This window comes from Palaemon carinicauda, chromosome 6, assembly GCF_036898095.1.
Source record: "Palaemon carinicauda isolate YSFRI2023 chromosome 6, ASM3689809v2, whole genome shotgun sequence".
NCBI lineage: Eukaryota > Metazoa > Arthropoda > Malacostraca > Decapoda > Palaemonidae > Palaemon > Palaemon carinicauda.
Genome location: NC_090730.1, coordinates 7,324,805 through 7,348,469, shown reverse-complemented (window position 1 = coordinate 7,348,469; position 23,665 = coordinate 7,324,805). Strand labels below are relative to the sequence as shown.

General features: G+C 37.4%; 1 protein-coding gene across 1 annotated transcript in view; it reads left to right on the top strand.

The window, feature by feature from the left end:
* LOC137642411 (uncharacterized) overlaps positions 1-23,665 on the top strand; it is a 620,767-nt gene that overhangs the window by 562,880 nt on the left and 34,222 nt on the right. The window contains 1 exon segment of the mRNA XM_068374954.1: positions 6,949-7,059. Coding sequence (XP_068231055.1) covers positions 6,949-7,059 — 111 coding nt within the window.

The window sequence follows — 23,665 nt, the reverse complement described above, 5'->3', positions numbered from 1 at the left end:
GTATTCTGTAACCCCAGAATCATATTATTGTGAAACTGAGTAGACTGCTTAATCACATGCACTCTGATGTCTGATATGCACACATTGCACTTTTGAATGTTACCATAACAGTTACATTGCACGAAGTAATTTTCTTTGTAGATTCTGTTTTATTGACAAACTTTTTTATTTCATACAGAGTGATTTGGTATTGTAGAGTATGCTTACATTACCCCCAAAGCATATGCTTGAGCATTATTAGTTAAATTTCAAGTGCTTTTAAGACTGAAGAAGCAAAATCTATAATATCAAATTACACTGCCATTCTTTTGCCCGTTTCAATCTTTTCTACTCTTAATGAGTTGAGTTTAATGCAATAGTTTTTTGTAGCATTCTATCATAGTTATATTTGACTTAAACTTTTGTATTGTAGATGCTTATACAGTATTTAGTTAGCATGTTAATGTTCACACTAGCCTGAACATAATTTAACCTGAATTATTAAAGTCTATAAAAAACAAAAGATTTTTACACCACTACCTTGGAGATGTATGTTGGCATCTTTTTTTTTTTTTTTTTTTTTTTTATTAATTTTTTATTGACATGCTTTAGCAGATTGTATGTTCATTCGTTACAATATATAATAAAAATTTAGGGTATGCATTAGGGTTTTTGAAGTAGTTACTAATACTGTATTTATATCTGGATGAAGGTAGAGATTTACTAAAGTTTCAAGTTTTTAACCATGATTAAAAAAAACTTTATGCAAGTTAAATCTGCTTTATGCTTCATTTCTTCATGTTTTCCATAGAAAGTTTAGAGCTGTAGATAAGAATCTGTATTATGAACAGTTGTCATAATTATTATTGTGGATTAGGATTTGTGTGCACTCAGTTCAACTAGAAAAGACTAGCTTCTTGACCAAGTAAAGCTAGTTTAGGCTGAGGTGATAGGTGGTAAACTACACATTAAACTTATTTTATTGTGTTGGTCCTTTGGTATTAACTTACCGTAAATGGTAAAGGCTACGAGTGTTAGTTTGCAGCACTACATACGGTTTACTCAATTTGAAAATTATAGGTATATCTGCTAGATAAACATTAGATTCGAAGTATTAGATAGTCAGTGAATATGAAAGAGTGATATATGGGTCATCAGTGTTCTTGTATAAAAGGAAAAAGATATAGAAGTATATATTTCATAGGCATAATTCATTGGCACTATAGATGCAGTATTTAATGTTGAAGAATTGATATTGTTTTCTTACGATATTGTATAGAGATATTTCTGAAGTTACTTTGCTTACATTGTTAGTTTTTTTATAAAAGAAATAGCATGGATTATATGATTTTTATAAGATCACAAAAATTCAGTTATGCATGTGAAGTAGTGATACTTTTTTAATGGTGTATTTGAGACATCATATGCAATCATCATGAAGCTAAATTTGCCAGAACAATAAGCAGTAGTCTAAGACAGTCTTACCTTTAGTGTAATAGATAGCAATGTTAATATTGTTAGATTAAGTACATAATATATCTAGGTTTTCAGTATAGTCTTCAGTTGCTAAGAAAATGGCCACTGGTTTACTGTTTTCTGTGTGCTAAATCAAACTCTCATCTTTTAGATGAGCAAGTTGGTATGAATGTTAATGAATAACAGTTGCGTTAGTTTTATTTACTATAGGAATCTGCACACAATTCACAATTTAGATTTCATTGCGAGGAAGACAAACATACAGATGGACAGACAAAAACATTCTTTTAACCATATTGCTTCAATCTGTGACATTTTCCTCGGTAATTGATTATTTAGAGATATTTGACAGATATCTGGGTTTTATTAGATTTAATTCTGAGCTACTCCCTAATAAGACTATTATAGGGTGTGTTGAATGTGTAAGTTCCCTTTTAATTCTATTTGAAAAATGATTCATTGTACATTTTTTTTTATAAGAACAGTTATTTATATATCTGTTTTTGCACTTTTATATAGATATGTACTCTATTGTGTTAGAGAACACTGGAATTAGTTTAAAATTAGCATTGCGCACAATTTTCTGCATGGACCATTTCTTTGAGACTCCAAATGGTCAAAGTTTATATTCTATTTCAATTATTCATGACTGCAAATCAGACTTGGAATTTTATTGAAAAGTTTATTAGGCTTTTAAGTTGTTTAAGAAATAGTTTATTCTTTATTTAACTCTTTAAACAGAATCATTAGTTTGCTTTAAGGGGGTTTACAGGTATTGATAATTTTGATACTGTATTCTTATAGTAGTTTGCTGTTAAAGATGTTTGCAAGGTAACAGTTTTTTAAAACTTAAATGCTGTCCAATTAAGCCTGTGAAGCATTGCCACACCTCCTGGGTAGTGATTCAAGTTTATAAAAATGAATATTTGCACATTTTGTTCAGGGTAGACTGTTAACTGGTGAATAAATATGCTGACTTGGACCACATTCAGTGGAAGATTTTCCTCATTTTCCCTCTAACAATGTGAAAAGCAAAAATTAAATCAACTAGTGTAAATCATAACTATTTTAATTTTGCTCTTTGATGATTTGTTTAATTTTATGTTTGTATAAAAAATATAATGTTCAATAATATATATCAGTATCCATTCATGGAATACTAATTCTGTACACCTTTTTTTGTAGCTGGCTATATCATACTAGCTAATTTGCTTCTATATACCCATTCCTAACATTCCAATCTACTATTTAAAAGTTGATATATCTGCTTTGTCATTTTACCAAAAGATGACTAAATCCCTTTTGATGTACTGCACAAGTAGGTTAAAACATTTAATGATCTTTTACCAAGAGCATTTCTTGTTATATAAATATTTATTTGAATATCCAAATCTTTTATTGTATTGACATACTCTGAGCAGCTTATCCATATATTTTTTTATAATTTAATGCTACCTAATATTTTTCTTTATGTTGTCAAGCTTTTTTTAAACAATGAAGGACATTTGATTCTTGTCTGAGTTATTAAAAAGATTATAGGGAAACTGTCATTTAAAAATATTGCAAATATTTTTTCTAATTTGATTAGGAACTTTGAATGTCATAAGACAGCATCATGGTAACATAGAGACTGCATTTCAAATAGACTTATGATAGATTATATCAATACGCAGTTGGTTTGGTTGTGTTGTTCCATCAGCGCACTTTTCTATCCATTACTCAAGGGACTTTGCAGCATCCCTTTGACCCTAGTTGCATTGTACTTTTTATCCTTTTGCTATTATTATTATTATTATTATTATTATTATTATTATTATTATTATTATTATTATTATTATTATTATTATTATTACAAGATAAGCTATAACCCTAGTTGGAAAAGTAAGATGCTACAAGCTCAAGGGCTCCAACAGGGGGAAAATAGCCAAAATGAAGAAAGGAAACAAGGAAATAAACAAACTACAAGAGAAGCAACTAACAATCAAAATAAAATATTTTGAACCCCCTTTCTTTCATCTTGTGGTCCAACATCTTAACTTTTACTTCATATTACAAAACGGGCTTTCCCAGTTACACGTAGATGCTGAATGGATTCCTATGCCCCAGTGCCAGGCCTTAAGGCCCAAATTTATAAATTCTTTCTTTAATCCTCAATGGCAATTTAATTCTAAGAATCTTAACTTGTTTAGAATTTATTTTTTCTTGTTTCTTTATAGACCATGAAAGTTGACACATTTAAACCATTTATTTTCTAGTTTGCTCAAATCATGTGGCAATTTTTTTTAAATAGCATACTCACCAAAAGGTTATGTCAAACCACTTTTCAAATAGGAAATTTTTAACTCATGGTTTACCATCGAGGGGCTTATAATTATATCTGTCCCTGCCCATCTGCCTGTTTGTTTGAGCATTTATATGTTCATCCAATAGGATTCAAGTATTTCAAGAAACCCAATTTTAACCCTTTTACCCCCAGGCTTTTTGGAAATTTCCAACCCTTAACCCCCAAGGGGTTACTTTTTTCCCAGCACATTTTGGTGTATATTTCTTTTAAATTGCTCTAACAGCCTTAATTTTTGTCATAGAGAGGTCAGGTTGGTCTCATTCTCTTGGAAAATGTCTGAATTTTCTCAAAAAATTATGAAAAATATGAAAAAAATAAATTTTATAGCATTTTTTTGCAAGGACGTACCGGTACGTCCATGGGGGTAAAGGGATGGCTTTTGTGAAACGTACCAGTACGTCCTTTGGGGGTAAAAGGGTTAATATATTAGAAGATAAAGACTTAAAACTTCATATATATCATTGATGAATGGTGGGATTCAACATTTTTTAAGGATATAAAGGTCAAGATTATGCTGGGAGGTATTATGTTTCATAAACATTTATTCTTAATACAGTGTTTTTTTTTGTGTGATATCATCCCCTTAAATTCCCAACTTGGGCTGACAAAACTTGATAGAGTTGGGGTTGGCAGTGCAAGTTAGTTCTTTCTTTAAAGACTGTTTGTCTCTCAGTATTATCAACTGACCAGGAATTAAGATGGGTTTTGGTGGTAGAACACCTTTGATAAACATCAGTGTTTTTAACACAAGGGTACATAGTCATACAATTTAAAAGAATTTCATCATGAGCTGGCTATTCTTCCCATAGCATTATATGCTCTTTAGAAGGTACTTGCATCCTAGTTATTAATGGAAATTGTCCATCCTTCCATGAAGTATTATTTTCAATTTCCATTTAGAGTGATATGTTTATTCATGTATGGATTTTTTCCATGTTCCATGAATATTACCAAACCTCTTATCTTTCGGAGGATAGAATGTAATGCTTTCATCTTTACCAGTTATTGAGCTCATAGATTTGTTTTATACTATCTCAATTCAGTTAGATAACCTCTGAGCTTTTTCCTATTATATAACTACTACTCTTGATATATCTCTAGAATGTACAACTTTTCCCTTCTCTGTTCCACAACTGTCCAACTTATTGAAGGCGTCATATTCCCACAGGCTCTGTAATAAATGAGCAGGAGTTGAGTTTAATCAGATTTAAACAATCTTATTAGTTTCGATATTAAATCCTACCTTGATTTTGTTTTACAAACTCATTCAATAGTCATCACTTTCAGAAGAAATGTCAATTAATACAAGCTTAATTGAATTTTATGCCCTTTTCTTACAACTAGCAAGGGATTATTTTGGCTGCTGTGACCTCTCTTTTTGTGTGTTTGTATGCAGATGGGACATTGTATAGAAAATATCTTCCTGTGAATGAGCTAGTACATTTTCCATGTAACCTATCAGTCAAATTTTTGCTTAGCCTGGCAGAGTTACACAAAGTGTAGAGCTGACCATGGTGTCGTTTTCCTCACTTTGGTTATTGGGGGAAATTTGAGCACTTGAAGTGTTTGGTTACATTGGTATAGCAATCATGTTTTACTGTTAGTTATCTTGACAGGTATATGGTTGTATGATTTTCAAATATTTGTGCTATTAATTGAACAAAAATATACAATGGGACTGGAAAAACTCATTAAAATCAGTTTTGTTACATTATTGTAGCACAGGATCTAGAACAATAGGCTGGTGGATATACCAGAAAAGTGTGATAAACATCAAGGAGCATTACAAAATCCCTCATAGCTCATCATATTGAGTGCTAAAGGTACATAGAAATCCAGAAAGGGAGAGAGTGAGAGCTGCTATGTGCAAGTGACCTGGTATATATGGCCAGTTTAGACAAAAGGGTCAAAGAACATGGAAAGATGGAAGAGTGAAAAATGAAGGTAGTGAAAATTAGTTACAGCAGAACAAAGCTTTTGGTAACTGATAATGAAACAAAAGAAAATGAACAGTTCGAAAAGTGGCCTCATGGATGTTGCAGGGCATCGTGGTGAAATTTAATAAAGTACTATGTATCCAAAGCAACAGAAAAGATATCTCAAGATAGTAAAATACTAATAGGATAAACGATTTTTGATTGGTGACATATATAAAAATGGTAAATGGTTGGTACGGTAATTTTTCATGAAAATACTGTGTTTAAGTTTTAGACAGTTGAACCGGTAAGCTGTCAGCTCAACATAAATCTTAAAAAGAAGAACTGTTAGCAAACAACATTCCTCAAAACAATAAAATAAAACTCAATTCTGTGGCCCTCACACCTTCATAAAGCTGCTTGAACCACTCTCACCAGCACTCATAAAAATCCCAGAAGACATCTATTCAAAGATTAAATATCCTAAAATCACAAAGTTAAACCCAATCTGGATCGCAGATAGTAAAGAGAAATGAAAGTGTCCGGCACTGGTAAACCTGAAGAGAACTGAATGACGAAGGAACTAGGATACACCTAAGCTTAGATGGCTGCTATTAATCTTTAGACTGACTTGATACTTACCTGGTGGGGAGGCATTTTACAAGAAAAGAAAATTGGAAATTTGTATTTTAGGGATAGACGTCGACTTTTAAACAACTTCGAGAGAGAAGGGATATGAACATCAGGGGAGTTTTATAGAAATAATACACTGAAGCATGACTGAAAAGTTATTTCTGTTTATTGTGCAGTATTTTATGTATTTTGGTTAAAGCCTCATATTCAGTGATGGTCGTTTTTATTATTTCTTAGTGACTTTTTGAGGTTTTAAACCTATATCAAGGTTTAATCAGAATATGAGAAAATTATACTTGTGAAAAAATACTACCGTGTTACTTTAATAATTTTTAAGTTTATTATAGGATCTTTGATTGGCTAAAAGTTATATGGATAAGCTGCTTAGTTTTAAAGAATTTATTACATATTTTTTTAATATCGATGATTACTTTGTATCTGTGAGCTAATGCTGCTGTAGAGGAACCCTACCCATCAAACATGTATATAGTCCAATTTTGCATATTTGTTTACACATGCCTCTCCCATTGGTGTTATTATTGTTACGCCCACTTCCCACTCGCACTGCTCATATGCTCGCATCCCCCCTTGCCTGTTTAGCAGCCTCCTCGCAAACCCAGTCTCAGCACATTCGACCCAGAGATATCGGACACGGAAACTTCTGACAATGGAGCATCCGAGGGCGACAAGGCAAACACAGTTGAGAGGAAGGTAGGCGATGGTACTTTTTGTATTGCAGTAGATGTGATTTTAAAAGAGATAACTCTTAACCCATTTCAACATGGTTGTTTATGATGGTTGTTATTGAATAACTGGCTGTATTGCTTGCACTGATTTTCATTTCTTAGCTTGCCTTTTCACAATAAATCTAACTTTGCTCTTTATTTTTAAATTACTTTTGCATGTTTTGTAAGGAAAAATATTATTCATCTAAGCTTCTTTATATATGGATTGGTACCATACCATTGCCTCAGTTTAATACAGTACAGGTATATGCTTTTGAAAAATATCTGTGGTAGAGCTGTCCAATTAGCAGTAAATTAGAGAACTGTATAGAGGAAATACAGAGTGGATTAGTTGGGACAATTTTTTTTCATATAATCAAGATTTTATTATTATACTATTGGTGTTAGTGGTATATTGTATTTGTTAGAGTAACAGCTTGCAGAATAAGAAATTTAACAATAGTTATAATGAAGTATGTTGTGTTATTAATTTCTTTTTGTTATATGTCTTTGTTTAGATCTGAAAAAAAGTTTGCTTTGAAGAATAACATGTACAGTATACATTTTATAACACTGCACTCTTTTGCCATTTGATAGTTGTGAAATTACCTTCATTCAATTTTTTTACTCTTTTCTGCTTAATATTTTTTCTAAACATTTTTATGTTTTATATATTGAAAGGATAAATTCATTTTGTTCTTTAAAACCCATTTGTTGCAAGATTCCTTATCTGCTGTGAAAGGGCTCTCCAGTCCCACCAAATAATGTAAATTGAACACCCCTGCTTTACCTGGCCCGACGTATTCAATGTGCTACTTCTACCCCCTTTCTGTTGTGAGACTCCACAGTATCAGCAGCTTAGCTCTGCTCTTCAAGAACATATGGTCACCAACCTTGCTTTGTGCGAACCATCTCATGCTAAGATTAATTAACTCATTTTCTTCCTTTCTGTTTCCATGTTAAGTCTTTGTGTGTTTGTAAATGTGTAAGAAATTACCTGGTGTGTGGCTACCTTTCAGTTTTACACTTAAGTTCTGGTTTATTGTTCTTGCACTGCCTTTGCTATTGTGTGGTAGGTTGAGTAAGACTGGACCAGTGGGGTGATCCTTTGTGTTGTAACCTGAGGAGCATATAATTATCTTTGAAATGCCTCATTACATCTTTGACTATCAGGAAAATTCTTTAGCTGGTTTGTGTTCTCCATGGACATGGTTCCCATCTTGTGTTTAATTTATGTCAAAAGAAGCAACTTGAGGTTGGGAATGCAATCAGTGTTTTAAAAACTGGCTCTAAGAGGCTCTTAGAAGAGAGCGATTCCATCATCATTACACCTTACAAGATATCAACAACAAATCTATGTAGGGGAACGTGGGTTTTGTTTACTGCTTTATGTAACAAGAGACAATTCTTTACTCGAAACCTATATTTTTCTAACTGCAAACTTCATCTTCTTAGGGCTTACTAAACAGTCCATCTCTCCCAGAAGTAAAGAAATACAGGTTGGCCCTCGCTCAAGTATTTATGGTAGCAGATTTGACTCGGGCAACAATAGACCTCTCAGACTTGTTGAAGCACTGCAGTCAATCATGTCTATCTAAAGGCTAGATTTAAGCCCCACGATTAGAATCTAGCCTTGGTTCAATTGAGCCTCTCTAGCTTCCCCTATGAGGTTTTTTCTATTAAACTTCCATCCAGGACATGACAAGGTAGTCTTGGCCTCCTCAAAATGTGTAAGCAAGCTTTATATGATATCAGACATCATATCTCTCATGAAAGGCTGGTCCTAGATTGGTCTTTCCTTTCCTCAGGACTTTGGGGTGAAAATCTGACAAGCCCTTTTAACATCAAGATTTTTCCATTTTAATATAACACCATCCCTGCCTGCAGCAGAAGAGAGGGACTCGTTATATTACTCTTAGAAGATCGTTGAAAGATATACCTCCAAAAGAATGGTAGGTCTCGCACTTTGCCCTTTAAATTTTCCTCAATATGAGGCCAAAAGAGCTCTGGTCTCCAGAAATCCTCTTCTGACTCAGACAAGTGATCGCTAAGGCCTACATAGGACAATCAAAGCAGGACCTGGCAGACTTCAAGATTGAAGTTCATGAGATCAGTGGAATTTTCAACTTTGAGGGACTTCAACATATAATTAAAGTATGTCACACATGAGGCACAATTTTGGAGAAATCAATTCACCTTCACTCAATTCTTTCATGGAGTCTCATCTCTTAGATCCCTGGATGTTCTCTCCTTGGGACTAGTGGTCAAAGTTGGACAAGTTGTTTAAAGGGTAGACAATGAATTACCTGATATGCCTATCTCTTATTTTTTTCTATGGCACTCCGGAGATGTTCCTGTAATAGCAAGACCTCAGCTTGGTGAATATATTTGCCTAAGGAATATTGATGACAATAATTTGTCAGAATTCCTATGGTGGCCTTAGACCCTCAAATGTACTTGGGTAATGACCCGACTTCTGGACCTTATGTTGTTCATCCTTGGATTCATGTATCTAGCTCTCTCCTCAGTAGTTATCCATTCATAATAGAATTTAATAAGTTTGACAAACAAGTAAAGTACAGGATATGTAGAATTTTTTTTTTTTATTTACAAACCCATTAATCATAAGGGGACATTTCTTCCTCCCATTCCCAAACTCATTCAATTGTCTGGGTGTGGAACAACTGAATGACGGTAGAGGCTGATCACTGAATGTGTCTTGGAGGTAGCTGGAGGAGTGCTTTTTCACTTTTGAAGAGTGCGACTGGATAGAGGTTTTATGGGTATAAGGTATCTTAATAGTTTATTCGATATGAAGAATTTGTATATATATTTTTTATAACACACACATGTAAAATAAACACAATCTCTAAAAATATTAGGTAGTAACTTTAACATAATTATTTACTTCATTTGATATTTCTGTTGACTTGCCATTCTTCTGAAAGTAAAATATTAAGAACACAAAACTTGAACAATTCCTATTTTATGTTACAATGAATTTATTCATGATCAAATCATAGGTTATAGTTCTCGACCATAATATTGATTGCTGAAACTCTCTTGAATAGTTATGGTATACAACGATATTGCTTTCTGCAGAAACTAGTAAAAAGTAGTTCCAGCATTGGATTCCTGGTCATTGGGAGTCTTAATAGAAATGCAATATACACACTGATAGATAATCAGTTAAAATAGTACAGTATCTCATAAATATGCATAAAAACCTAAAAAATAAATCCAAACAATCACTAGATGTGTAATAGTAGATTCTTGTTATCTAGAAGTCATTATCAATATTAGCCTTGGTACTGGGGACCTTATATTCAGTATTTTAGAGTTTTTATACTTGTATATATTGACAGTTGTCATATTTGATACCCACACTATCCTACCTTGGGTATTTTTATCAGGGCTATTTCAAATTTTCTGTTACAGTTAAGGATCCCTGTTGTACTTTCTTTTTATATTCAGGAGAGAACCCATTTCTTAAACAAACATCTTCTTTTCTACTGTACACAGGTGATTTATATATCTTGTATATATAAATATTCAAAAGAATTTTTCCTTTCTCACTTGTAGAACACACGAGACAAGCATTTAGGAATATCCTATTATTTCTATGAGCCTCCCCTGATGTTCATTTTGCTTAATCTCTAGAGGTCTTATTAATTGACATTTACCTTTAAAATTTTTCATAATTTGAAATTTTTTCAATTTTTTCACTTTAATAGATACATGCATATATACAGTAGTCACTTCAATGGATACATGCATATAGGAAAGTAATGGAACATTTTAGTGTTAAGTGGTAAGAGGTCCAGGGCTGATACGCCAGTCTCTCTTTATTCTTATAATTTCGCTCTTGTCATGGTTTAAATAAGACTCTCTCCAGATTGTTTAGAAATTACTGTGTGTTAAGATGTCTTCCTTTGAATTTGTTTGCAATTACTGCATGGAGAGTTCAAGGGAATTTTTTCTTGGCATCATGATCTGTATTATCTATGTGTCTTGTGTCAAGGGCAACCCTGTGATTTAAATGATCATTGTGAGGAGTGTGTTTGTATAATGGTCTGACTCATGAAAAAATGTTTCAGTGTTTGCCATTCAAGTTTAAAGTTGAGGCAAAAGGAAACTTCCTTCTAGTTCATGGGGAAAATCAGAGATCTATTTCTGTCTGTAGAGTCTTCACTGGAAGGATGGGCAGCTACTCTTAATCATTTGCATCTCTCAGGAAAATGGACCTCACAAGAGTCAAAGCTGCATTATCAGTTGCCTTGAGCTACTAGCTATATGCAAATCTCTTCAATATCATGAACCAATAATAGTAGGGAAGACAGTGACAAAGTTTCCAGACAATACAATGGCATTAACTTATGTTCAGAACAGAGGTGGTCTCCTTCACTGTACCAGATGGCAGAGGTGCTGATATCCTGGATGAGTCTGAGAGGGATTGCCATTCCTTCTCAGTTTATTCCGGGAAGGTCAACCATCTAAGCAGACCAACTAAGCAAAAAGTCAGATTTTTCCAAACGAAGGATTTCTGTATTCGTTGATATGTTTAGAGATTTGGAAATGGAGGGTTTGTCCAAGCATAAACATGTTTTTAACAACACTGAATAAAAAGAAATTGTTTTTGTTTACTTTTGCTGGATCTCTTAACTTGGAAGGTATATGCTGTTACAAAACTGGCCGAATCTGGATCTTACGCATTCCCACCAGGTTTTTTTTTTTTTAAGGTCGCTCATAAATGGCAGAGGCAGGGGACAGTGATATTGCTCTCTCAAGCAAGACAATGCTCTAGAGACTGACCATATGTACATATGGTCAGTTCCCAGGTCCCCTCTCCACCCAAGCTAGAACCAAAGAGGCCCAGGCTATGGCTGCTGATGACTCTGCAGATAGACCTACATGCTCCCCCAAACCCCCCATTCTTAGCTCACAAGGAGGGTGAGGTTGCAGCTTCAGCTAAATGCATAAGTGAACTACAAGTGCTGTCTGTCAAAGTAGCCTTTGGAGACACTAGATAATTTGGTCCCTTTTGACTTCTTTTAGAGACAAAAATTATTTTAAGACTTGATAGTTTTCCTCAATTTTTTTTTCACAGCTCTTGTTTCTAAATGGATAAAAGCATATCAGTAGAAAAGATTTCTTTGTCTGGTAATATTACTTGGACAGAACTACAGGTGTTAGGGGTAATGTCCATAATTTGTTTTGTAGGGTTAGGATCCATAATTGCCCTTTGACCAAAAATGCAATGTCATTCCTAGTTTGGTCACAGAAAATCTCAAAGAATTCAATTCAAATCTAATAAAAGCCTTAAAAGTTAAGGTACATGGTATTAGAAGTGGAGCTATATCTAATAATTTTGGCATAAAACTACTTTTGGAAAGAGTTTTAGAAGACTCTCAATGGTGTACCAAGTTGGTTTTCACTAAACATTATCTTGAAGAATCATAGTTAGCTTGACTCTAGGCCCTATAATGGCTGCAGGGGATGTGCTTTGATTAATGTTCAATATTAATTTATAACTTCTATATATGATAATATGGGGTTTTATTTAATAAACAATAAAAAAATATCATTTGAAGACCATCAAAAGTATCATTTAGAGACGATCTACATTCCGGTATATTAAATAGCTTTAGTAAATATTCAGGAATCCTGTATTTCAAACTGTATTTTGAAATGGTTTCTTGCAAATAATCTAGACAAGGTTAGTAGAACCTTAGCCATGGTGTTTTGCTTTAACTTAGAATTAGCCTAGTTTTTTCCTTCACAGGTATCCCACCTCCATCAGAGTGTGGGAATCAGCAATATGAACATCGTTCATAGAAATTGAAATTTTGAACAATAAAAGTTATTTCTAATGATCATATACATGCCCACCCTCCTCTCCAATGACTCATAGTGTGCATAGAGATAATATTTACTTTGAAACTGAATGGACAGAGACTCTGGCTCGTCGATACTGTGCTTCTTACCACCTACCCTTAAATTGTTCTGTTACTTTACTAAAGGCATATTGAAGAGAAAGAAAATGGGAAAACTTTATAATTTATAAAAATGTTACCGGTAAATGTCGATTAAACCGAAGCTTCTGGGGAAGAAGCAATATGGAAATCAAGTGTGTACTGTACGTATAGAAATGAGTGTTTTTTTTTTCATTAAGATTTCGTTACTTGTATTTTGTTAATTTATGAGCCTCAGTCCTTTAACAGTGCTAATTCATAGACACAGAAATCATGAAGGATTTGATACACATGTGAGATAGCCTTTTGATATGATTTCTTTTTTTACCAAAGTATTGTCTGAGAGAAGAAGAGAGACTCCTAGATTCAAAGTTGATTCCTGCAGACAACTTTGTAGTCTGACTTAAATGGCTAAAATTGTTACCTCTTTGTCAGCAGTTCTTGGATTATTAATGGTAATATTTGTCTGATACAGTACAGTAGTAAAGTATTTTTACTCGGAAGGATTATTGTCTGGAAACAGCACTCAAGTATATGAATTTGAAAAGAATGTTATTTGTTCTCATATTGTGAGACTTGTTTGGTTTTGTTGTGGGATTCTCAGAAATATTTAGATATTTTTTTCCCACTGATGCTGTGTTTAACGTTGGTAGTTTGTCTTTGCTTTATGTAACCTAATTAGATTATTTATGTTTTTCAATATTAAACTTAGCCGGTGATTATATAAGCTGCAGCTCTGCTGCCCGACAGAAAAACTCTACGCTCGAAATCCGCCAGCGATCGCTATGCAGGTAGGGGGTGTACTTCAACAGCGCCATCTGTCGTGCAGGTACTCAGTACTCAATGTAAACACAGAACTCAATTTTCTCTCTGTCGTGCCACCGGCAAGACCTACTAAATTCGCTGTTGCTTACTGGATTGGTTTTCACATATTTTGGTGAAGTACACATTTCTAGTTTTGAGCTTTCGCTTTGCAGACGTTATCTTTAATACATCCTTGCATTCTTTTATTGATTTTGGATTATTTGTTGACGACTTTGGATAGATTTTGAATTCCCCTTTGACTAATTCAAAATGGCTGACCCTTCTCAAGTCCCTAAGTTCAGGAAATGTAATGCTAGGGACTGTTCAAGGCGTCTTCCGAAGGCCTCTATCGATCCTCACACCGTTTGTTCCAATTGTCGGGATAAGACCTGTCAATTGGAAGATCGATGTGAGGAATGCGTTGGGCTTTCGGAATTCGATTTCATCGAATTCCAGAAATACACACGTAGGCTAGAGAGAGATAGAGTCAGGAGAAGTTCATCTTGCTCCGTTGAATTTTCCTCTCCTCATGCCCCACAACCTATTCCTTCCCCTGTAGTGGTTGCTCCTGATCCCCCTTCTAGCACTCAACAACCTTCGATGGCAGATATGATGCGTGCCATCCAGGCTCTGGGTGAGAGAGTCGAGTCATTGGCGAGTGACCGTAACCAACTTATGGCAGACGTCAAGGAGTTGAAGTGTAAGAGTGCAGTGGGTAGTGACAAAGTGAGTGGTAGTGTTGTGGAAAGTGTTGTAGATAGTGTTGCGCTTGAGGGTTCGTCTGTTCGTGCCTGTCGTCCTCCCAGTCCGGGACCTCTTGCAAGCTCCCAAGCCCAGGGGAGAAGCAATGTCGTACGACCAAAGGGTTCGAGAGGCTTTAATCAGCGAACAGACGTTCCCTCCGTGGTTTCGGGCGTATCTAACCAAGATCGCCCCACCCACACGAAGACGAGAGAGCCCATTTATTCCTCGTCTGCGGAAGAGGTTTCTCAAAAGAAACCATGGACCAAGGTCTCGCGGCCTCTTAAGCGCAAGTCGGTCCCTTCCGCGCAAGTCCAACGGCCCAGTTGTAGCCACTGGGTCAGTTTGGACTCGCTGCAGTCTTCAGATGACTGCTCACCTCCTAAGAGAGACAAAGCGGTACCGCATCAGGCAGTAACACCGTCTGTTGCCGCACCTGCTACTGTAGACCCTAAGTGGTCTTTGCTGCAGACCATGCAGTCACAGTTAACGTCATTGATGCAGGACTTTCGTGCGGAGAAGGTTGACGCTGCACCAACCTCTAGCCTACAACCACCCACGGTTGTGCGTCCAGTGGACGCTGAGGCTACCTTCTCCCGCACTCCAGCTGTGAGAGTCCCGCCACCCATGCGTTCCAGTGTACCCTGCCAGCCGCATGTTGACGTTCAGCGACGCACGGAACCTTCCGTTGACGTTCGCGAGTTACAACAACAACCTAAGTTGTTTTGTTTTGACGCGGTGCGTCAACCTCCGCAACCCAGTGTGGTTACCTTTACTCGCCCACAGCAGACTAGACAGTCTGGAGTAGACGCTTTGCGTCCCCGCGCTGCTATGGTTGTTGCCAGTTCACAGACTGGGCAACAGTTCCATGACGTTGCGTTCGGTTCAGTCACGCGTGCACCCGTGCTGCCGGACTCAGCTGACCAGCCGATTCCTACTCCTTTGCCGCTTCCTCCTCAGTTTTCAGATGATGGACTCTCTGATGATGACGACGCTGCACACATTGACGACCCGCATACGGACATCGACGAACCCAAGACCACGCAACCCTCCTTGGACTTTAGGAAAGTTCTTGCACTGTTCAGGGAGATGTATCCTGATCAGTTTGTATCTGCGGCCCCACGCTCTCCTCCATCTGAGTTCGCTTTAGGCACGCAGTCATCCACGCCTGCCTTTACGAAGCTTGTCCTCGCCCGCTCGTCTAAGAGAGCTTTACGAGTGTTGGGAGAATGGATGCAGTCCAAAAAGAACCTTGGGAAGACAGCATTTACGTTTCCCCCTGCGAGACTCTCTTCCAGATCGAGCGTCTGGTATGCCACGGGAGAAGTTCTCGGCTTGGGAGTTCCTGCCTCTGCCCAGGGCGACTTCTCAAGTCTAGTAGACTCTCCCCGCAGGCTAGCCATGAGACGCTCTAAGATATGTTGGTCTCCTTCAGACTTAGACCATCTGTTGAAAGGAGTGTTCAGAGCCTTCGAGATTTTTAACTTTTTGGATTGGTGTTTGGGAGCATTGAGCAGGAAGATCTCCCCTTCTGACAAGGAAGCTTCCTTGCTCATTATGTCCTGCATGGACAAGGCCATACGTGACGTATCCAGTGAGCTTGCGGCTTTGTTCGTTTCCGGGGTCCTCAAGAAACGGGAAAACCTTTGCTCGTTCCTGTCAGCTGGAGTAACACCGTGTCAGAGATCGGAACTTCTTTTTGCTCCTCTCTCAAAGTGCCTCTTCCCAGAGGAATTGATAAAGGAGATTGCTACCTCCTTGATTCAGAAGGACACCCATGACCTGGTTGCGTCCTCTGCCCGCAAAGCCACCCCTTTGCCTACCGTATCTAGACCCAGGATGGACACTCCAGCGTCCAGATTCATTCCGCCCTTTCGTGGCAGAGCCTCCAGCAGAGGAGGTGCTCGTGCCGAAGGGAGACGTGGGAAGAAGAAAGGTACCAAGTCCTTTAAAGGCAGAGTCTGACTGCCACCTTCTTCAGACAGCAGTGGGAGCCAGACTCAAGAACTTCTGGCAGATCTGGGAGAAAAGAGGCGCAGATGCGCAATCTGTGAAGTTGCTAAGAGAAGGGTACAAGATCCCGTTTGTCCGCAAACCCCCTCTAGCAACGTCTCCCATCGATCTCTCTCCCAGGTACAAAGAGGAAGACAAGAGGCTAGCCTTGAAGCAGGAGGTGTCTCTCTTGCTACAAAAGGGAGCGGTAGTCAAGGTCCGGGACCATCAATCCCCGGGCTTCTACAACCGTCTCTTCTTAGTGGTAAAGAAGACAGGAGGGTGGAGGCCGGTGCTAGACGTCAGTGCGCTGAATGTCTTTGTCACAAAGCAGACGTTCGCCATGGAGACCACAAAGTCAGTTCTAGCAGCGGTCAGAAAGGAAGACTGGATGGTCTCTTTAGACCTAAGGGACGCATACTTTCACGTCCCCATCCACCCAGAATCCCAACCTTTTCTGAGATTCGTTTACGACAAGGTTGTCTACCAATTTCAAGCCCTGTGCTTTGGCCTAAGCACGGCTCCTCTTGTATTTACGAGGCTGATGAGGAATATTGCCAAATTCCTGCATTTAGCGGATATCAGAGCCTCCCTCTATTTGGACGACTGGCTTCTAAGAGCGTCTTCCAGTCGTCGCTGTCTGGAGAATCTAAAGTGGACTCTAGATCTGATCAAGGAATTGGGTCTCCTGGTCAATATGGAAAAGTCCCAACTGGTCCCATCCCAAACTATAGTGTACTTAGGGATGGAGATTCACAGTCAAGCTTTTCGGGCTTTTCCGTCGGCCCCCAGAACAAGTCAAGCCCAGGTATGCATCCAGAACATGCTAAAGAAGAAACGATGTTCAGTCAGACAGTGGATGAGTCTGATAGGGACGCTATCATCCCTGGAACAGTTCGTTTCGTTAGGGAGACTACACCTCCGTCCCCTTCAATATCATCTAGCTGTTTACTGGAAAAAGGACAAGACGCTAGAAGCGGTCTCGATCCCCATTTCCGAGAAGATGAAGTCAGCACTGACTTGGTGGAAGGACAGTATCAACCTCAGAGAGGGTCTGCCCCTGGCTGTTCAGACCCCCAACCACGTTCTCTTCTCGGACACATCGGACACGGGCTGGGGTGCGACACTAGACGGTCGGGAATGCTCGGGAACGTGGAACTCGAATCAAAGAACGTTACATATCAACTGCAAGGAGCTACTGGCAGTTCATCTGGCCTTGAAAAGCTTCAAGTCCCTCCTTCAAGGCAAAGTGGTGGAGGTGAACTCGGACAACACCACGGCCTTGGCGTACATCTCCAAGCAAGGAGGGACCCATTCTATGACGTTGTACGAGATCGCAAGGGACCTCCTCACCTGGTCAAGAGATCTAAACCTTTATCTAGTAACGAGGTTCATACAAGGCAATATGAATGTCATGGCGGATTGCCTCAGTCGGAAGGGTCAAATCATCCCAACAGAATGGACCCTACACAAGGATGTGTGCAAGAGACTATGGGCCACATGGGGCCAACCTACCATAGATCTCTTCGCAACCTCGATGACCAAGAGGCTCCCAATATATTGCTCACCGATCCCGGACCCAGCAGCAGTTCATATAGATGCCTTTCTACTGGATTGGTCCCATCTAAACCTTTATGCATTCCCCCCGTTCAAGATTGTCAACAAGGTACCTCAGAAGTTCGCCTCTCACGAAGGGACAAGGTTGACGTTGGTTGCTCCCCTCTGGCCCGCGAGAGAATGGTTCACCGAGGTACTTCAATGGCTGGTGGACGTTCCCAGAACTCTTCCTCTAAGAGTGGACCTTCTACGTCAGCCACACGTAAAGAAGGTACACCCATACCTCCATGCTCTTCGTCTGACTGCCTTCAGACTATCGAAAGACTCCCTAGAGCTAGAGGCTTTTCGAAGGAGGCAGCCAGGGCGATTACTAGAGCAAGGAGGACATCCACTCTTAGAGTTTACCAGTCGAAGTGGGAAGTCTTCCGAAATTGGTGCAAGTCGGTATCAGTATCCTCGACCAGTACCTCTGTAACCCAAATAGCTGACTTCCTATTATACCTGAGGAAAGAAAGATCCCTTTCAGCTCCCACTATCAAAGGTTACAGAAGCATGTTGGCAACAGTCTTCCGTCACAGAGGCTTAGATCTTTCCAACAACAAAGATCTACAGGACCTCCTTAAGTCTTTTGAGACCACGAAGGAGCGTCGTTTGGCTACACCTGGTTGGAATTTAGACGTGGTACTAAGATTCCTGATGTCAGAAAGGTTCGAGCCACTACAATCAGCCTCCTTTAAAGATCTCACTTTAAAGACTCTTTTCCTGGTTTGCTTAGCCACAGCTAAAAGAGTCAGTGAGATTCACGCCTTCAGCAGGAACATCGGATTCTCATCTGAAACGGCTACATGTTCTTTACAGCTTGGTTTTCTAGCCAAAAACGAGCTACCTTCTCGCCCATGGCCGAAATCGTTCGATATTCCAAGCCTTTCAAATATGGTTGGAAATGAACTAGAAAGAGTCTTATGCCCTGTTAGAGCTCTTAAGTTCTATTTAAGACGAACTAAATCTTTACGAGGACAGTCAGAAGCTTTATGGTGTTCTATTAAGAAACCTCCTTTACCTATGTCAAAGAATGCAGTTTCCTATTATATCAGACTGTTGATACGAGAAGCTCATTCCCATCTGAATGAAGAAGACCATGCTGTGCTAAAGGTAAAGACACATGAAGTTAGAGCTGTCGCTACTTCAGTGGCTTTTAAACAAAATAGATCTCTGCAGAGTATAATGGACGCAACTTATTGGAGAAGCAAGTCAGTGTTCGCGTCTTTTTATCTTAAAGATGTCCAGTCTCTTTACGAGAACTGCTACACCCTGGGACCATTCGTAGCAGCGAGTGCAGTAGTGGGTGAGGGCTCAACCACTACATTCCCCTAATCCCATAACCTTTTTAATCTTTCTCTTGTAATGTTTTTTATTGTTGTTTTTGGGTTGTCTGGAAGGCTAAGAAGCCTTTCGCATCCTGGTTGATTTGGCGGGTGGTCAAATTCTTTTCTTGAGAAGCGCCTAGATTAGAGGTTTTGATGAGGTCCTGTAGTATGGGTTGCAACCCTTGATACTTCAGCTCCTAGGAGTCGCTCAGCATCCTAAGAGGATCGCGAGGCTCAGTAAGGAAGACGTACTTAAAAAAGGCAGAGTAATTGTTCAAGTCGACTTCCTTACCAGGTACTTATTTATTTTATGTTTGTTATTTTGAATAACTGCTAAAATGAAATACAAAATCCTTAGCTCATAATAATGTAAACAATTAATGCTGGTCTCTACCCACCCCCCTGGGTGTGAATCAGCTTATATAATCACCGGCTAAGTTTAATATTGAAAAATGTTATTTTTATAATAAAATAAATTTTTGAATATACTTACCCGGTGATTATATATTAAAGGACCCTCCCTTCCTCCCCAATAGAGACCCAGTGGACCGAGGAGAAAATTAAGTTCTGTGTTTACATTGAGTACTGAGTACCTGCACGACAGATGGCGCTGTTGAAGTACACCCCCTACCTGCATAGCGATCGCTGGCGGATTTCGAGCGTAGAGTTTTTCTGTCGGGCAGCAGAGCTGCAGCTTATATAATCACCGGGTAAGTATATTCAAAAATTTATTTTATTATAAAAATAACATTTTTATGACGAGTTGGTAGAACTTTGCTTATGTTACATGAAAATATATTTGAATAACAGGGAAATAGGTCATTTCATTATACAGTATTGTACAGTAATGCCTTGGGTTACGAGTATTTTGGTATACAGTCACAGAATTTAATTTCTGTGTACTGTACGTTCATTGCATCAATCTGCAAGGAAAAAATTGTCTTAGTTTGTGGGCGAATACTATCAAGATTAGCATACGTACCCACAAGTCACCTATGCATTGTTTATGGGTTTTTTGACTGTTTTTATATTAGCTCAGAGTAAAACTCTTTCCCTCTCCTAGCAGCACTAGTACAGTAGAAGAATCAACTGCCCTGTGAGTCTTTGTTCTTTGTGGAATTATGATTGCTATTGTTCATGGTAAAAGACATTTTGTGCTGCATTGTAAAGTTAACAGTTGTGACAATGGCCCCCAAAGACGGACGCCATAAAGAAGAAAAAGTTTGCATCTGACCTACAAAATCTTCACATGAATACTACATTATCCATGATTGATACAGTTAAAATAACAATCTAAACAATAAAGAGGATATTAAGGCATCAGACAAAGCAGAAAAAGATGATTTCGTGGACAGATCACCAGCAACATTATCTTAGCAATGAAACATATTTATCTGGATTGATGATAAGCAGTTAGAAGATTTTTTGGTTACCGAAAAAATAATTTATGAAGTTGAATAAGGCATATTATCAAGAGAATGTGGGAAAGCCTGCAAAATTTTATAGAACATAACGTTTTATCAGGGCAAATAATATGAATCACAATTATACAAAACACAGTTCCAAAGATGCATGCATGAGATGATGCTTCTATTAGTTCTGCTTGGAGAGTAGAAGAGTTAGGCTCTGAGCAAGGGTGGCGTGTGAACTAACGCAAAATGAAATTGGATAAAATGCCCCTTGAAAACTCTTTCTGGTGTATAAGCACTGCATGACTAATTTATGTGCATTGCAGGATAGTATCGGTAGTACTTGTCAACAAAAAATGTCCATACGAGGTGAAATTTTTGCTTATAGACTGATGCAATACTTTTAATTCAACTCAAATTTGTAAGTTCGTATTCTAATTTCCTTGTAATCAGAGGTATTACTGTATTTAGCTACCATGAAGCTGGAGTAGTTTTGATTGAGGCAAGAATTGCATCATCATCATCAACATAGAATTTTAACATCAGTTTTTCTAACATGGCTGGACATGAGTTTTTTATATTCTTCCCTGTTGTATGTAAATTACATACATCTAATGAGCAGGAAAACGTAAGGAGTTCTAAAAGTATGGCTACATTTTTAGTTTTAATAGTCACAGATTGTTTTTTAATGTAAATCAAGGATACTGGAAACTTGTTAGATTCAAGTCAAAAGTATATGTTTCTTTACAATATTTTTTTCTGTAATGTTTTAGAAGTATAGTATTTGTAACACTTAACAAAACAAGTTTTGGTATGTTATTAGAATGGAATTTTCTTTTAAATTTGACTTGTATATGACTGTACTATGGCAAATAGCTGCTGAAAGTTTTGTCATCATAGCCATCGCCCTCATCCTCATCAGCTTTCTTGAGGATATGGTTACAGTGTCTGAAATTAAATGAGGTCCTGTACTATTTCTGTCTCGGTCGGGTCTTTATATATGCCTCTGTATCTTCCTACAGTATTTTCATATAGTATACAGTACTACTTTACTAACTTTTTCATCCCTTCTCATTACATGTCCCAAACCATCTTGGTATTCAAGATGACAGTCACTTAATACCACATGTCTCCATATATGCAATGCAGCCATGAATTGCAGCATTGTCAGGTCAAACATTTTTCAAATTAATTATTTTTTTTTTGTCAGTGCTTATGTTTCTGGTGCAAAGAGCTGTACAAACTTTATGCGTGCAATTTAAGTTTTTCCTCCTGTTTACTAATGGAGTACTTTTTATTCAGTACCAGTTTATCAAAACTCCAACATTGTGCTCTATCTCCCTCCCTCTATTCCCTATTTTCTCTTCTTATAAATCTTTTGCTTTTCAAATCTCTTACTTCATGTATACTTTCCCACAACATTCAGCCACTTTACGGACCGTATTCTTTACTTTGCTTTCATCAGTCACCATAAGCTTTGTTTTATTATGAATTTTCATCCTCTCCCCTCTAATCAATTCTTACCTTTTCAAATATTTTTATGACTTTGATCATCTACATATAGCAGCTTTCATAATTTAGTTGATGGTTTGATTTTATTTAGGATCTTATTTGTTGAAATGTATGTTGCAGAGTTAGATTATTTGTTAGTACAGTAGTACCTTGTTTACAAGTAACTTTGAATAAAAGTAAATCGGTATACAAACATGTAAATTCAAATAGGGTTAAAAGCATATCAGTCTGCGAGTAAAAACCAGATACTAATGAGACTAGCACAAAATAGTGCTGTGCCCAGCCACATACGTGGTGTTATGCGTTCAAGTTATTTTTACCACCATTTTCATGCCATTTTAAAGAAAAAAACAAAAGATAGCCTCTCGTCTCCAAATTGGTTCCAAATTGAATGCAAGGCAAAGGTGAATAAAAATGACGACCAAGTGTCCTTAAAGAATAAATTAAATTATTCAGTTTATGATAGTGAACGTTGTTGAAGAGACAGAACTCCTAATATTTTATCAGAACTGCTCATGGAGGGAGATTCTCCTTCCGAGCAGTAACCACCTCCTGTTTTATCTCCCTTATGCCAGCCACAACTTCACTCCAAGGTGAAGTGTGGTTTGATTTTGTAATTACTATATTTCTACTTTTCAGTGTGAATTATTCATTTTTATTTATTTCTGATGTTAGGGGTTATAAATTGTTCAATTACCATTACGAAACTTTTAAAAAATGACTGTACAGTATACGTATATTTATGGATGTGTGGAATGCATTGAGTTAAGTTTCTATATTTCTTATGGGAAAAATTGTTTTAGAATGCGGGCCGAATCTCATAATGAATTAAACTCGGAAACCAAGGTACTACTGTACATATTTTAACTTTTAATTAAGTGGTCAATCATGTGTTCACTTAAATATTTTCTTAAATTGCACTTTCTGTTTCAATGTTTATTGCAAGATAAATTTTGCAGTGATTTCATAACCACATGAATGTTTCTTTAAGATTACTTCCATATTTTTTTCCAGAGTTTTTATATAGATGTCGTGCAATAAATGTTATTGTTTATTGCAAGATTTTTCAACCATTCATTTCGTTATATAAATTTGTCTTAATATTTTCATAACTTACTTTATATGCCAGACATTTAAATAATCAATAATAAATCAGAGAGAATTTGTTAGTTGTGCAGGGACAGACCAATGATTAGGAGTTCTTATTTTATATTTTATAAGCTATTGTAATCATTATA